Here is a 13,234-nt window from a genome sequence, read left to right as displayed (position 1 = left end):
ATCACCAACTCGACTTCAAAAAACTCATATACAAATAAACTTCGTCAATCTTATATCTCAGTTGATCAAACTAAATTTTCAGAAGAAGGATGTATAATATATATAATTCAAATTAAAAAAAAAATACAATGAGGACATTTTAAGAAAAAAGAGAGACCATTTCAAACCAAGGAAATAAATGAAGAGAAATGAGATGGACAAAGTAATGGCATTTTTATATAAAAAAAAACCCTAAACACAAAAACTGAGCTGAAAGCTGATAGCCGGGATTTTCCTCCCCCTCTACCGGCGTTGGTGGTGGCGATAGCTTCCCCTGTAAAAAGCAACACTGCAGACAATTGCGCGGCAAAGCGGTACGATTGACAATTAGCCATGTGAGTCGATCTTTTCCTTTTTATTTGTATACCTTATTTGTGCAGCGCACAGACATGAGTAGCACTCAACAGCGAACCCTTGGTGGCGGGGTTCATCATGTGATCGACTATCTGAAGCGCATGCAATCAGACAATCCTGCTTTCTTTTATGCTGTCCAACCCGACGTTGCTGCCGGAAACATATTTTGGGCTGATCCAACCTGTACAAACAACTACTCTTATTTTGGAGATGCCGTTATATTTGACACTACCTACAACACTCACCAATACCGCCTTCCATTTGCCTCTTTCACCGGCTTTAATCATCATGCCCAACCTGTTTTATTTGCTTCTGCATTGATTCTCAATCAATCTCACTCTTCCTACATATGGCTATTCACAACTTGGCTTCACGCCATGTCCGGACGCCTCCCTCTCTCCATTACAACTCACTTGGATCCACTCATTCAACTTGCTGTTGCCCAAGTTCTTCCCTCAACCCGTCTTCGCTTCTCTACATCCAGCATTTTCAGACAAACCATACCCAAACTGCCTCATTTATGTCAATCACATCCTACGTTTGAAACCGAGTTCATCAAATGTGTTCACGACACCCAGACCATTGATGAGTTTGAGTCTTGTTGGCACTCCCTATTGGATGGATACTGTGTCGTGGATAATCAATGGCTTCACTCTATTTACAATGCACGACACCATTGGGTCCCTGTCTACCTGCGCGACACTTTTTTTGGACAGACATCTTTAAATGCTGGAAATGAATGTTTGAACTTTTTCTTTGACGGACATGTCAATGCATCCACCACATTACAGTTGTTGGTTAGACAGTATGAGAAGGCTGTATCAACTTGGCATGAAAGAGAACTCAAAGCAGATTTTGAAACTACCCATACTAGCCCAGTTTTAAAAACACCCTCTCCTATGGAAAAGCAAGCTGCAACTCTTTATACCAGAAAGATATTCATCAAATTCCAAGACGAGTTAGTAGAGACAATGGCGAATCCTGCTACCAAAATCGATGATGCAGGAACGATCACCACTTACCGGGTTGCCAAATTTGGGGAAAACCAAACATCTCACACTGTCACTTTTAATTCTTCTGAGATGAAAGCTGGTTGCAGCTGTCAGATGTTTGAATATTCAGGAATCATTTGCCGGCACGTATTAGCAGTCTTTAGAGCTAAAAATGTTCTCACACTTCCGCCTTATTATGTGTTGAAACGCTGGACAAGGAATGCCAAAACTGGTGTCTTGTTAGATGAACGTGCATCTCAACTGCCTTGTAGTTCTCGTGACTCTACGACAGTGCGTTACAACAGTTTGCGTCAAGAAGCAATCAAGTATGTGGAAGAAGGTGCTAAATCAGTCCAAACATATCATGTTGCAATGAAAGCTTTGCAAGAAGCTGCCAAGAAGGTTTGTATTCTGAAAAAAGAGAGCACTGGAACAGCAGAGGGACCTACAATAGCCAACGGAAGCAGGAGCGAGTTGCTTATAGGAGATGAAGATGTTTCAAGCTATCAATCTGTGGTTAGTTTCTTTGAACTTGTCATCTTGGTAAATGTAGCGTTAGGTAGGATTTCTCATTTTGACGAATTCGACACTGAGTTGCTTCCAAGGAACTATTTAATTTTATGTGTTAAGGCGAACAAAAACTAAAATTGTAGGAAAGGAGGGGGATGGAGAAACTCATTCATCTTGTTTTCTAGGTAGTCATTTTCTCTTAATATTTGATATCTTCAGTGAAAAAGAGGAAAGAGCATTCTTCCCCTTAAAGTTTGGACCTTTTGCAAAGTGGTGTCACTGCCATTGCCGCCACCACCAACTTCAAACCTATTTCAACAAATCCTCAAACTTTATCTAAGGTTCCCCTAGACCCCTCAACTTCTAATAGCATCCTTTAACTAATTATCTCAAGTGTTCTTAGCATGTTACCGATGGATCCTTCCATCTCATGATATCCTCATCGCGTGTCTCTCATGTCTCCCTATCTCATTCATTGTCGACTAGATCATCTAAGTTTGGTAGACATGGTAGAATGTCTTCTTCTTTCTTTCTTTCTTTCTAAGTGTCAATAATAGAACTTTGTCTCTTGATATTGTTTATTTTGATGTTTGGGTTCATATTCGTTTTACCCCTATTTTAGGATTTAGTTATGAGATATTTCTCATTCAAAAGACCCAACTTAGGAAATAGTTCTAATTTCCCGTTTTGGGAATGTGAAAGACCTGTCTTTCATTGGTGTTTATTGGGTATCGTTCAGATCCTTCAGGATTTCTTATGGTCAATGATGCTAATGAGCTATCGTGGCAGTTTTTGAGCCCGCAGCCATGTGAAGTTTTGAAGTGCCACCCACCATAGGTCGAGATCACACGTTTATATCGAGAAATTTAGGTCATCTGCCTCAAAACACCTTCCACCCTTAATATCATTGTTACTAGTCCAGTTGTCCCTACACTGCAACAAAATGGCGTCGGTATCAAACATTGTGATCTAGTTAACACAATTTAAACCTTATGTATCAACATTGTATAATTCAATACAATATTTTCAAATCATTCAACTGATTGGTGTATTTGGTAAATTTTAATGATTAGTTGAGAATAATTAAATGTTGAAAGTATCCTTTTGCTAAATGGCCAAAGTTTCATTTCATTTTTTAAGACTGGTGATCTTTTTTTCCATCTCCTTTCAATTTTGTAAGGAGCTGAAAAAGCATTGCTATCTAGTTAATATATGTTGAGCCTATAGTCTTGAAGTTAAGCAAATTTTAAGATCATTCTTCCACAGTGCATGCTAAGGCACCTGATTTTAATACCACTGATGCAACAGGTGGAGAAGCAAAAGAAAATCCGAGAGTTGGCTGCCGAGTTAGAGATCACAAATCAACGATGTAATGTTTATAGGGCAAACTTGCTGGCAGTGCTAAGGGATATGGAAGAACAGAAGTTAAAGCTGTCAGTGAAGGTCCAAAATGCAAGACTTAGTTTGAAAGAGTGACTGCATCAATTACTGATGGGTTTTAAATTGTTTATCTGTCTAGTTTGATTTATAACATTTGCGGTGTCTTATCTATATGGTTAGAGGTTTACTATGTATTTATTGATATAATCTGATTGAATATTTAAGTTTAAGTTTCATGACAAGTTATCAATTAAAGAGAAATTATTATATTGAATTCACAAACATGCTAAAGAGTAACAACGATGGAAGAGAAAATTAAGGGTCATCCCTGTACCTGTTTTTTTCGTGAGTTTAATATCTTCACTTTTGCGTAGACACCATGTTTGTTGCTGCAGGATGTGAACATGTTTTACTGTCAGGGTACATGGCTCGTTGTTTTGGTAAAAAATTGTTTTTATGGCATGGAGAATAATGATTCTTTACAGAATAGAAGATAAAATCAATTTTTTCATTCGAAGAATCTAAACTTGAGAAACTCCTTTGCAAAACCAATAAACTAAAAATGAAAAACATTCAAGATCCACCACAGCAGCAATATCAAATGGGGCATGCCAATTTTAGTGTGAACGAAAGAATATGTTTATGGCGCTCAATTATTTTTTTTTGAAGGTCACCAATAGAGTACAAAAGCATAAAATTGGTACCATAAATATCCAAAAATACATTGGAGAAAACAAGCAGAATCAAGATAAACACGACATAAAAATAAAAAGACAAAAAATAATAAAAAAAAACCCACAATCTAAACTCAAAAGCAAAGTACATCATGATAAAAACAAAGTACATCATAATAAAGAATAATCTAGATCTCAAGTCGGTAAGATTTCCACCGTTGGATCAAAGTCTACTAGAAAAAGAAAATGAACACCCACACTCATAACTAGACCATAGATCTCAATTCATTATTGGTTAATAAAAAAGATAAGATTCTGAATCCATTATATGAAGGTGCAAGCGCTTTCGGAATATCTCTCCATAAACCACTTCTAAGTCAAACAAATATTTTTCTCCTCCAAATTTTTCTCGTTTGATGTAGACTCAGAAAACACTACTACATTCATAACTCTGCAAATAGACTAAACCATTGAATGTCAAATCATAGACAATACCCCATAGACTTCCCATAACCACCTAAAAAGATAAAACTTTAAAAAAAACATACAAGGGTCCCTAGGAATGATAACTGTTTGCCAACCCAACCATTTGAAAATCCTATATTCGACCATATTAATCATGTCACAAGTGGCAAACAGATGAGACGTTGTCTCAACAAACGTACCACAAAAGGGATGCATAGTAAGGCTAGAATCGACAATCATCTTTCTCTTGAATAAGTTCTATATAGAGAAAAGCCTATAAAAGAGAAGTTGCCAGAAAAATACTAACACCTTAGATGGAACCAAACATTCCCAAATGTGGGAAAATCCTTGCTACAATCTGAGAGCGAGTGCTTAGAAGAAGACATAAGAGAATTATAGGTAGAGGACATCGAGTAAATCATGTTCTTCAAAAGATTCCACACTCACTTATCTCTATCAAATGAGGAATGAAGGCCTCAAAAGACCGAGAGAAAATCCACAACCACGAGTTCCTCCCCTCCCGCATAAAGAAAGGTCTCCTCCACCTGAATTCCCAATCTAAGTTCTCTCTGGATGAATGTTTTATGCAAAAAAATTTCTAACAAATTTCAAAGTTATGCAGTAGAATTGTTATGAAAATTAGATTGAAAGAGGTGAATTTGAATGATGATTTTTATTTTATTTTATAGTGTTCTTGATACCTCAAGATATCATGACAACCTTTAAAAAAAAATCATGATCAATTGCCATTGGTTTGAAAAATGTACGATGAAAGTGTGCATGGAAAATATGTGAAATTGGTTCAGAATATTTTCAACAAGTTACAAAGAGAAACAAATTTACCAAAAATGGAAGCATGTTTACCTTTCTTGCAACGTACAAAAAATTGAAATTTTACACTAAGGAAACAAGTTTCATCATGAGGGAAACATATTCCCCTTTTTTCAAAAGAATGGGTAAATCGATTTACCTAAGGGGGGGGGGGGGGGGGGGGGGGGGAATCGATTTTCCTTCATGTTTCTTTCACAAATTTGTTTGGCAGAGAGGAAGGAAACAAATTTTCTCAAAAAGGGAAATCGATTTCCCTAGTAAAAAAAGTCCAAAATTTTAGTAAGTTAAAATCCATATTTAAAAGTGAATCATGTAACATATTTTGTCAAATTTTTGAAGGTATGAGATGAAAGTTGTGAGCACATGCTTATAAATATGAATTGAAATATTATACTCATATTTTTTGGTAGAGACATTTGGAAGAGAAACTCAGACATTTGGAAGAGACAACGAAAAAAGAAACTCGGACATTGGAAGATAGATAAAAAAAAATTAACTTCAAACATTGGAAGCTTCAATGGCGTCTTCGACCGTGCTTGTCTTCGACCGTCCAGAAACAAGCCCGTCTGCGTCTTAAATTGTCTAGAAACAAGCTCGTCAACTTCGTTTTCTTCGTAGCAACAAAAGTGATCTGATTTTGGATTCTTAGACTAACCCTGACATTTACACGAGGTAGTTAAATAAGACCAATACCAAAGTTACTAAATTGTAAAAAAAAAATCCATGTCAGATAAAGAATGCATGTCACACTAGATAAAAAATGAAATCTAGGTTGAAATAGTGCACTCAGGATACATAGAGACAATCTTCATATTATAAGGGGGAATAAAAAAATATCTTTTACAGAGGACAAACCAAAACTCGCTTATATTATATGAGGTGTCGTATATTTAACCCATAAAATAATGATAAAGAAAAATAAATTATTTTACTAATAATATAGTACTTTGAAGGTTGATCTCAAGATCCCGAAGTAATAAAATAGCTTTGATGTGATATATCATATTACTCACTCTTAAAATCTAATGTTTTAGATTTTAGTAGATATTTTTTATCCAATGATATATTATTTAATTTATTTCAAACTCAAGAAAACTATATGGTCATATATATTCTAGAAGAGTTTTTAGTGGGGTCAAGTGCCCCCATAACTTTGGTCGTAGATCCGCCCCTAAGTGCAAACTTCATCTATTTGTATCGGGCTATCAAGTTTCACCTTCATAGAAATCAGACAAGCACACAATACGCTATAAGGTTTCATAAATGTGAAACCACACTTTGAGCTACCGGAACATGTATTCTTAACTCGTTTAGTTTCGTGAAAAATATAATTCAGTTATACTCTAGATATATTACCGGCCAACTGAAAATAAAGACTGTTGTCTTTGAATCTGTGTTCCAATACTGTGATGCTATGACCGAATGATGTATGTATCACATTATGCTGATTTTGGATCATTTGGTTTAGAGTCTCGATCTTTACATAAATCACCCTTAGTATTTCTCAACCAATTATTCAGTGTAGCATGGGCAGACTCAACTCAGTTTGTTGTTGTATTTCGAAGGTGTTTAACTTGATCGATCCAAGCACAAATAATCTTCTCCTTCACCTGATCCAAAATTGTACTTTTAACATATTTCAACAAATATGGATATTTCTCACACACCTTCCTGAAATGTATAACAACATCGAAATATAACTTTTTTGTAGAAGAATTTATTATAATATTCCATGCATCAATTATTCTTTCCACTATCACGTCCGCCTTGACCATTTTTCTGTCTTTGACCTTTATCTATTTCGTCCCTACCACGGGTGTAACTCGACTTCTCACATTATTTGTTATGTGATACCTACATAGTAATGTGTAAGAAGTAGGAAATTTTTCTGTAACTGAATTCATCGAAGTGGCGGTGACAATTACTTTCGACATGTCTTCTTTGTCCTTCAACATTTCCTGACACACCTCTAAAGTCTAAGTAACATTCTCCTTTTTTTTTTCGCTCTCTAAAAATGCAAAGTAGACATAATAAGTCTTCTTAGTAGAGGGAACACCAATAATTTCCAATAGTGGAAGCATGTACTTGTTGGTCTTATACGTTGAATCAATGATGAGTATAGTAGGAAACATGTTGAACAACATGATGTAGTCAGGATGAGTAGAAAATATATTTCTAACGGTTACTCTTCCTCACACGTTTGGTACCTAAATACATAACTGTTATCACCTAAAAGTTTCAAGAGTTGTTGTATTTCAGTTTTATCCCCCCTTAACGCCTTGTTATTATGGACTCGAATATTGTAAACCTGCTTGATACTTCTGATATTTCCGAGTCGTTTAAGTTTAAAAGTTGCAAATATATTTTTCGGTTGCACCATATTCAATGTCATGTTTAAAATGCATTCCTTCTCATCCGACATGAGGCGACATGCAATTAGATGCTCGACTAACTTTTTACACACGTCATGGTTATGCAATCCACATATCTCATTAAATATCCATTTGTCATTTGCCAACAAATAACCACACAACTTAAAGGGACACTTACATTTTCTTGAACCGGTGTCATCACATTTGAATTTTCGAAGAGGAGTTATATACTTCTCACTTCTTTCATATGTCATTGTCACAAATTCACATCTTCTATCCGAACCATCATCGAACCTTTCGATTACAATACCAAACCCCAATTTGGATGCCTCCGTACGAATCCATTGAAACATGTGGTCACAAAATTTAAACTTTTGTCCATTTGTAAATTGGTTGCCAACATCTACCTCCTTCACAATAACACGCTTGACATCTGGAGACACAATAGGTTTGAGGAAAACATCGGGGTACACCATATCTAATAAAAATAATAACATAAAATGTTCAAAAATAGATGAAATTGAAAACAAGTTTGTGGCAAATGAAAACAGACAAACTCCGAAAATGCATTTTCAAAACAATTCATACATAATTCAGAAATACATTTCTGGAGATGACATACGTTTTTTCAGCTACAAAACAAGATTAATGTGAACAATGAATGTTGAAATAAACAATATTTACGTTAAAATCCACACTCTACTCTCAAACTTATCCCAAAGTCTTGTTAATGCTTGACATCACTATGCCGCAATTCTTCACAATATTATAAAACTTATCTCTAAGGAAGAACAGGTTCAAATATTTCACACTCTTATCGAAGAAAATGTTTTTACTAACTATCTAACAAACTATAGAGTTGGATTGATAATAAAGCATACCCATTTTTTGCGGAACCTCTTATTAAAATCATCACTCTCATTTAAAATAATTACCTGCTTTATTTTTTCTTTTGAAAAGCATAAATATTAATTTTGTAGATATGTAATTAGTAAATGGCTAATTAAAAAAAATCTTAAATATATATAGATGGAGCAATTAAAATGACCCATCTTATATGAAATTTGAGCGATGACAAAAAAAAAAAACTTAAAAAACGGGTGAGACATGTTTCTAAAATGTGAAACACAAATTCAAATAAGGTGTAACCGCAGCCGCCAAGTTACGTTGAACACAACCTTAGGTCTCTTCATTCGGCGCCGTATCTGTTGCCGGAGAAACTGTGATGGCGCTTCGTTTTGAGGTAATAATAATCGGTTCATTCGCCGCACGTTTGCTTACTTAGAACTGTTATGTTTTCCCTTTGTCAGATTCTTGTTACTTAGAACTGTTATGTTTTCCCTTTGTCAGATTCTTGTTACTTAGAACTGTTATGTTTTCCCTTTGTCAGATTCTTGTTACTTAGAACTGTTATGTTTTCCCTTTGTCAGATTCTTGTTACTTAGAACTGTTATGTTTTCCCTTTGTCAGATTCTTGTTACTTAGAACTGTTATGTTTTCCCTTTGTCAGATTCTTGTTACTTAGAACTGTTATGTTTTCCCTTTGTCAGATTCTTGTTACTTAGAACTGTTATGTTTTCCCTTTGTCAGATTGTTGGTAGGTTTAACCGTGCTCGTGCCTCTCGATTGACACTCCCTCATTTTGTGTGCCAAACGCCTTTATTCATGCCAGTCGGCACGCAAGGTATTGTCAGATTGTTGTTAGTTTGTTATTATTTCTTCTTATATATGAGATGGATGAGCAGGAACCGTCAAAGGATTGACAGCTAGCCAGCTTGAGGATATTGGTTGCCAAATAATACTTGGAAATACTTATCACTTGGAGCTTCGACCTACTTCCGACCTTCTTCACCAACTTAACGGTCTTCACAATTTTATGAATTGGCCTCGGGCCATGCTTACCGACTCCGGCGGCTTTCAAATGGTTTCCCTCTTGCATCTCGCCGATATCACTGAAAAAGGTGTCACATTTCAGGTATACCTCAATGCTATGCTATGTGTCTTCTGCTTCACTCACCACTATATATTTTCTTTCTAATCAATAACCATTCTTTTGCTTCAGTCACCTGTAGACGGAAAGCCAATGCTTCTAACACCTGAGGAATCAATTCAAATACAAGTCAGTAACTATACTTCCATATATATCTTTTCATTTTTCTCATTCAATATCTTTTCATTTTTCTCATCCGTTGTGCAGAATAGAATTGGAGCAGATATCATAATGGCTCTGGATGATGTTATAAAGACCACCATTACTGGTCCAAGAGTCGAGGAGGCTACCTATCGAACACTTAGATGGATAGACAGATGTATAGCAGGTAATCCTATGGTAGCAAAGACAACCATTCTATTATATTGTTTTTGCTTTGCGTGCCGAATATTAATACGAGTTGCCTTGTGTAAACAGCTCACAAGAGGCCTCATGATCAGAACTTATTTGGTATTGTGCAAGGTGGTTTAGATCCTGTCTTGAGGTGGATTCCAGCAAAAACCATAACTTTGCTATCTCTTGTGCCATTATATATTTTCTACTAGTTAATGATTTATGAATTTGGGCATTTCGTTTTGCTTATTAATACATATTTTGTAACCAGGGATATTTGTGTTAAAGGTATGGTGGAGCGCAATTTGCCTGGGTAGGTCTTATGTTCACGTCAGCATATCATTTTTGCCAATGCCTTTATACTTTTTTTTGCTGTGCTTTAAGACCTAAACTAGGGAAAGGGTATGGATGCCACTAGGAAAGTATGTTAATCTCAAATTTGATGTATAATACTAAAGAAGCAGGAAGGATATTTAGGTTTGAGCATTTTTTCATTCTATTCATGGAATTGGTAATTTTTAGGGCGTTGGCCAAGAATTGAAATAGCTTGGACGAGTTATTTTGTAGTTCGATGGAATTGTCAAGTCCTCTGGGCATTAATTCTAATTCTGAATTCAAACTTAAAACATCCAAGCTCAATTCTAGACTCCAAAACAAACACCAAGTGAAACCATACAAAATGAGTTAGGTTTCAATGGCCTGTCAGAAGAATTGTTCTTTGTCAATGGCGGTTTATGGAAGATGACCAAAATTCTGCCACATAAACTTAGGATTGCGGCCTATGGTGCTGCCATGATGGATGGCTGCTATTTAACAATGCTTGATCCTGTTGTTGGTATTGAGTCTCAATTTTTTAGCAACATCCATCAATTCCTGGAAAGAAAAAGTACATATTGAAATGGGTGTAGATGTATATAGAAAGGTTTCTTAAATGCATTACACAAATAAGAACGAATCTTAAATGCATTACACAAATAAGAACGAATCTTAAATAAGAAAGGTTTCTCATAATCTGTACTGAAAATCATGAATTTGTGCATTATCATATTTGGATACTTTTCCTTGCATAATTTTTTTCTTCTAATAAAAAATGCAACTTTTCATAGACTTACAGAAGTAAGCTGTCTTCAAACTTTATGAATATGCATCACAGGCATGTAGCGGCCTTAAATTAGTAGTTGTTTCTGTAGTGATGGGGAGTTAAATATAATTTTCTTTTGTCACAGCTATGCTATTGGCGGTCTTTCAGGCGGCGAAGATAAAAATTCATTTTGGCGAGTTGTTGCTCAGTGCACTGCTGCTTTGCCAGAGGATAAACCGCGATATGTTATGGTCAAATTTACTTTATTGAATACAAGTATTTTGTTTTTAATGAAATATTTCAATGTGATAGTGATATTGCAACTTTCCCTTGAACTTTTTTCAGGGAGTTGGTTATCCACTTGACATTGTTGTTTGTAGTGCTTTGGGTGCTGACATGTATGACTGCGTTTATCCTACTCGTACAGCACGCTTTGGCACTGCTCTAGTTCCTGAGGTGATAATCTTTTACCCCTTTATTGAAAAAATATGGCCCCCCTACTGTGATATATTAATTTTCAATTTCACATTTGGCCAGTTTGAATAATGAGAATTTAGAATAATTCTTTGATATACATGCATTCATTGATTTCTGTCAGGGAGTGTTAAAACTAAAAAACAGAGACATGGCTGATGACACCCGCCCAATTGATCCTACTTGCCCCTGTATGGTATGCTTGGAAGACGCTGGTTTTAAATTTCAAACATTTTATGGGAATTAGCATGCGTTTAGTGTTTTTTTGTTTTGTTAACAGGTTTGCAAGAACTACACCAGGGCTTACATCCATTGTCTTGTGACAAAAGATGCAATGGGGTCTCAGCTTCTTTCATATCATAATTTATATCATATGATGCAGGTACAAATAATATCATGTGATAAAATGATTATCATATTAATGTTCAGGCTTAAAATTATTGTCCTTTCATAATTTGCAGCTTAGTAGGGATCTCCACTCTTCAATAGTTGAAGAAAGGTTCCCAAAGTATGTTTTACCTTTATATTCACTTATTTCTTCTCCATTTTTATCTAATTTCTGATCTGAATTAATACTCATCCTTTCAACTAACCATATATCTGTATTTTCTTTTTGAAGGTTTGTATGCGACTTTCTGCGCCGAATGGTATGTTCGAGAAGTTCATATCAACCATTACATTTGACTCGTGCTTAAAAAATCTACATAATTAATGCATCTTTTAACTCTGCCCATGAACATTGTTAAAACAAACAAGAAGGATAAGTTAGTTACTTTATAATTACATAAAACAAGAATGATTCCAACCAATCTCATCAAATTGGGGTAGATTCCCTTTTTTTAATATACTCGAGGTGTCATTTTTAAACTGGAGACGGGGTGTCAAAGAATTTGATATAATTACTTTGATCTTTCTTACATTCATCTTCTTACTGCAGTTCCCAAAAGGTAATGTTCCTGAATGGGTCTGCGATGCTATGGAAGTGGCTGGAATCGACATTTCTTCCTGCTGTTCTCCACCTTCATCATGCCAAGAAAATGATTCCAAATATGTGTCAGAATAATTCAATGACGGATAGGCGGATATAGAAATTAGTTTAGACTAATGATTTCTTGCAGCATAAATTTTGTATCCTACTTTATGCTGCTTAAGTAAAAATTAGTAAAGGTCAGTAGTAATTTATGGTTCACCACTCACTTCTCAAGATTAACAGAATAGTCTTCAATTTTCTTGTATTATTTTTGTTCAATTCAAGGCACTGAAATGTATTATCCAGAACTCATAGTGACCCTCATTTGGTCATATCCAAATTTCAAATCCACTTCGGAAAATCATCTAATATCAGCAACTAGGTTGAATAATACCCGTTCCTAACATCTTAGATTGCCAGCCATCAAACATTCTCTATTCGTAAGGATACTGATAGGGTTGCACGTTGTGTAGTTTAGAACCTGATCCTATGTACCACATCCTGATCTTAGAGTTGCAACTATTTGACACTAGGCTTCCTTGTATCGGTTTCCTGCATCACTTCTTCCTCCTTTACTTGTTTCGTCGTTAAACAAACAAGTAGATAATAACCATCTACTCTTAGAATCGACGGAACAATTAGGATTTCAAAAAGAATGAATTAGGTGAAAAGAGAGAATGGAGATAAATTGTAAAAAGAATTTATTAAGTGAAGTTCATCTATTTACAACATAACATGCCTATATATAGGCAACCAAAACCCAAATTCA

At 35.4% G+C, this 13,234-nt stretch overlaps 2 protein-coding genes and 1 long non-coding RNA gene across 4 annotated transcripts; 2 read left to right on the top strand and 1 right to left on the bottom strand.

The window, feature by feature from the left end:
• The first annotated feature begins 185 nt into the window (after positions 1-185).
• LOC127117436 (protein FAR1-RELATED SEQUENCE 9) lies at positions 186-3,549 on the top strand. The gene is made up of 2 exons (XM_051047451.1): positions 186-1,901; positions 3,204-3,549. Exons 1-2 carry the CDS (start codon positions 429-431, stop codon positions 3,369-3,371), a joined length of 1,641 nt encoding a protein of 546 aa, XP_050903408.1. The 5' UTR covers positions 186-428; the 3' UTR covers positions 3,372-3,549.
• Positions 1,882-4,047, bottom strand: LOC127117437 (uncharacterized). Its single transcript, XR_007801977.1, has 2 exons — positions 3,610-4,047; positions 1,882-2,828 (listed from the first exon to the last, which is right to left on the bottom strand). It is a non-coding gene; the product is annotated as an uncharacterized LOC127117437 (long non-coding RNA).
• Positions 4,048-8,691: 4,644 nt separating this feature from the next.
• LOC127117435 (uncharacterized) lies at positions 8,692-12,773 on the top strand. 2 transcript variants are annotated; one of them, XM_051047450.1, is made up of 14 exons: positions 8,692-8,860; positions 9,208-9,301; positions 9,363-9,592; positions 9,680-9,736; positions 9,815-9,935; positions 10,025-10,091; positions 10,212-10,253; positions 11,167-11,266; positions 11,367-11,477; positions 11,620-11,691; positions 11,776-11,877; positions 11,957-12,003; positions 12,115-12,142; positions 12,433-12,773. In XM_051047450.1, the coding sequence occupies exons 1-14, from the start codon at positions 8,843-8,845 to the stop codon at positions 12,556-12,558; spliced, it is 1,215 nt and encodes a 404-aa protein (XP_050903407.1). In that variant the 5' UTR covers positions 8,692-8,842; the 3' UTR covers positions 12,559-12,773. The 2 variants fall into 2 exon arrangements, with proteins under 2 accessions (XP_050903407.1, XP_050903406.1); XM_051047449.1 differs by having other exon boundaries at positions 11,167-11,272.
• The last annotated feature ends 461 nt before the right edge of the window (positions 12,774-13,234 follow it).

This window comes from Lathyrus oleraceus, chromosome 2 (genome assembly GCF_024323335.1).
Source record: "Lathyrus oleraceus cultivar Zhongwan6 chromosome 2, CAAS_Psat_ZW6_1.0, whole genome shotgun sequence".
Classification (NCBI taxonomy): Eukaryota; Viridiplantae; Streptophyta; class Magnoliopsida; order Fabales; family Fabaceae; genus Lathyrus; species Lathyrus oleraceus.
The sequence above is the reverse complement of the archived record's forward strand: the minus strand, read 5'-3'. Positions and strand labels throughout refer to the sequence as shown.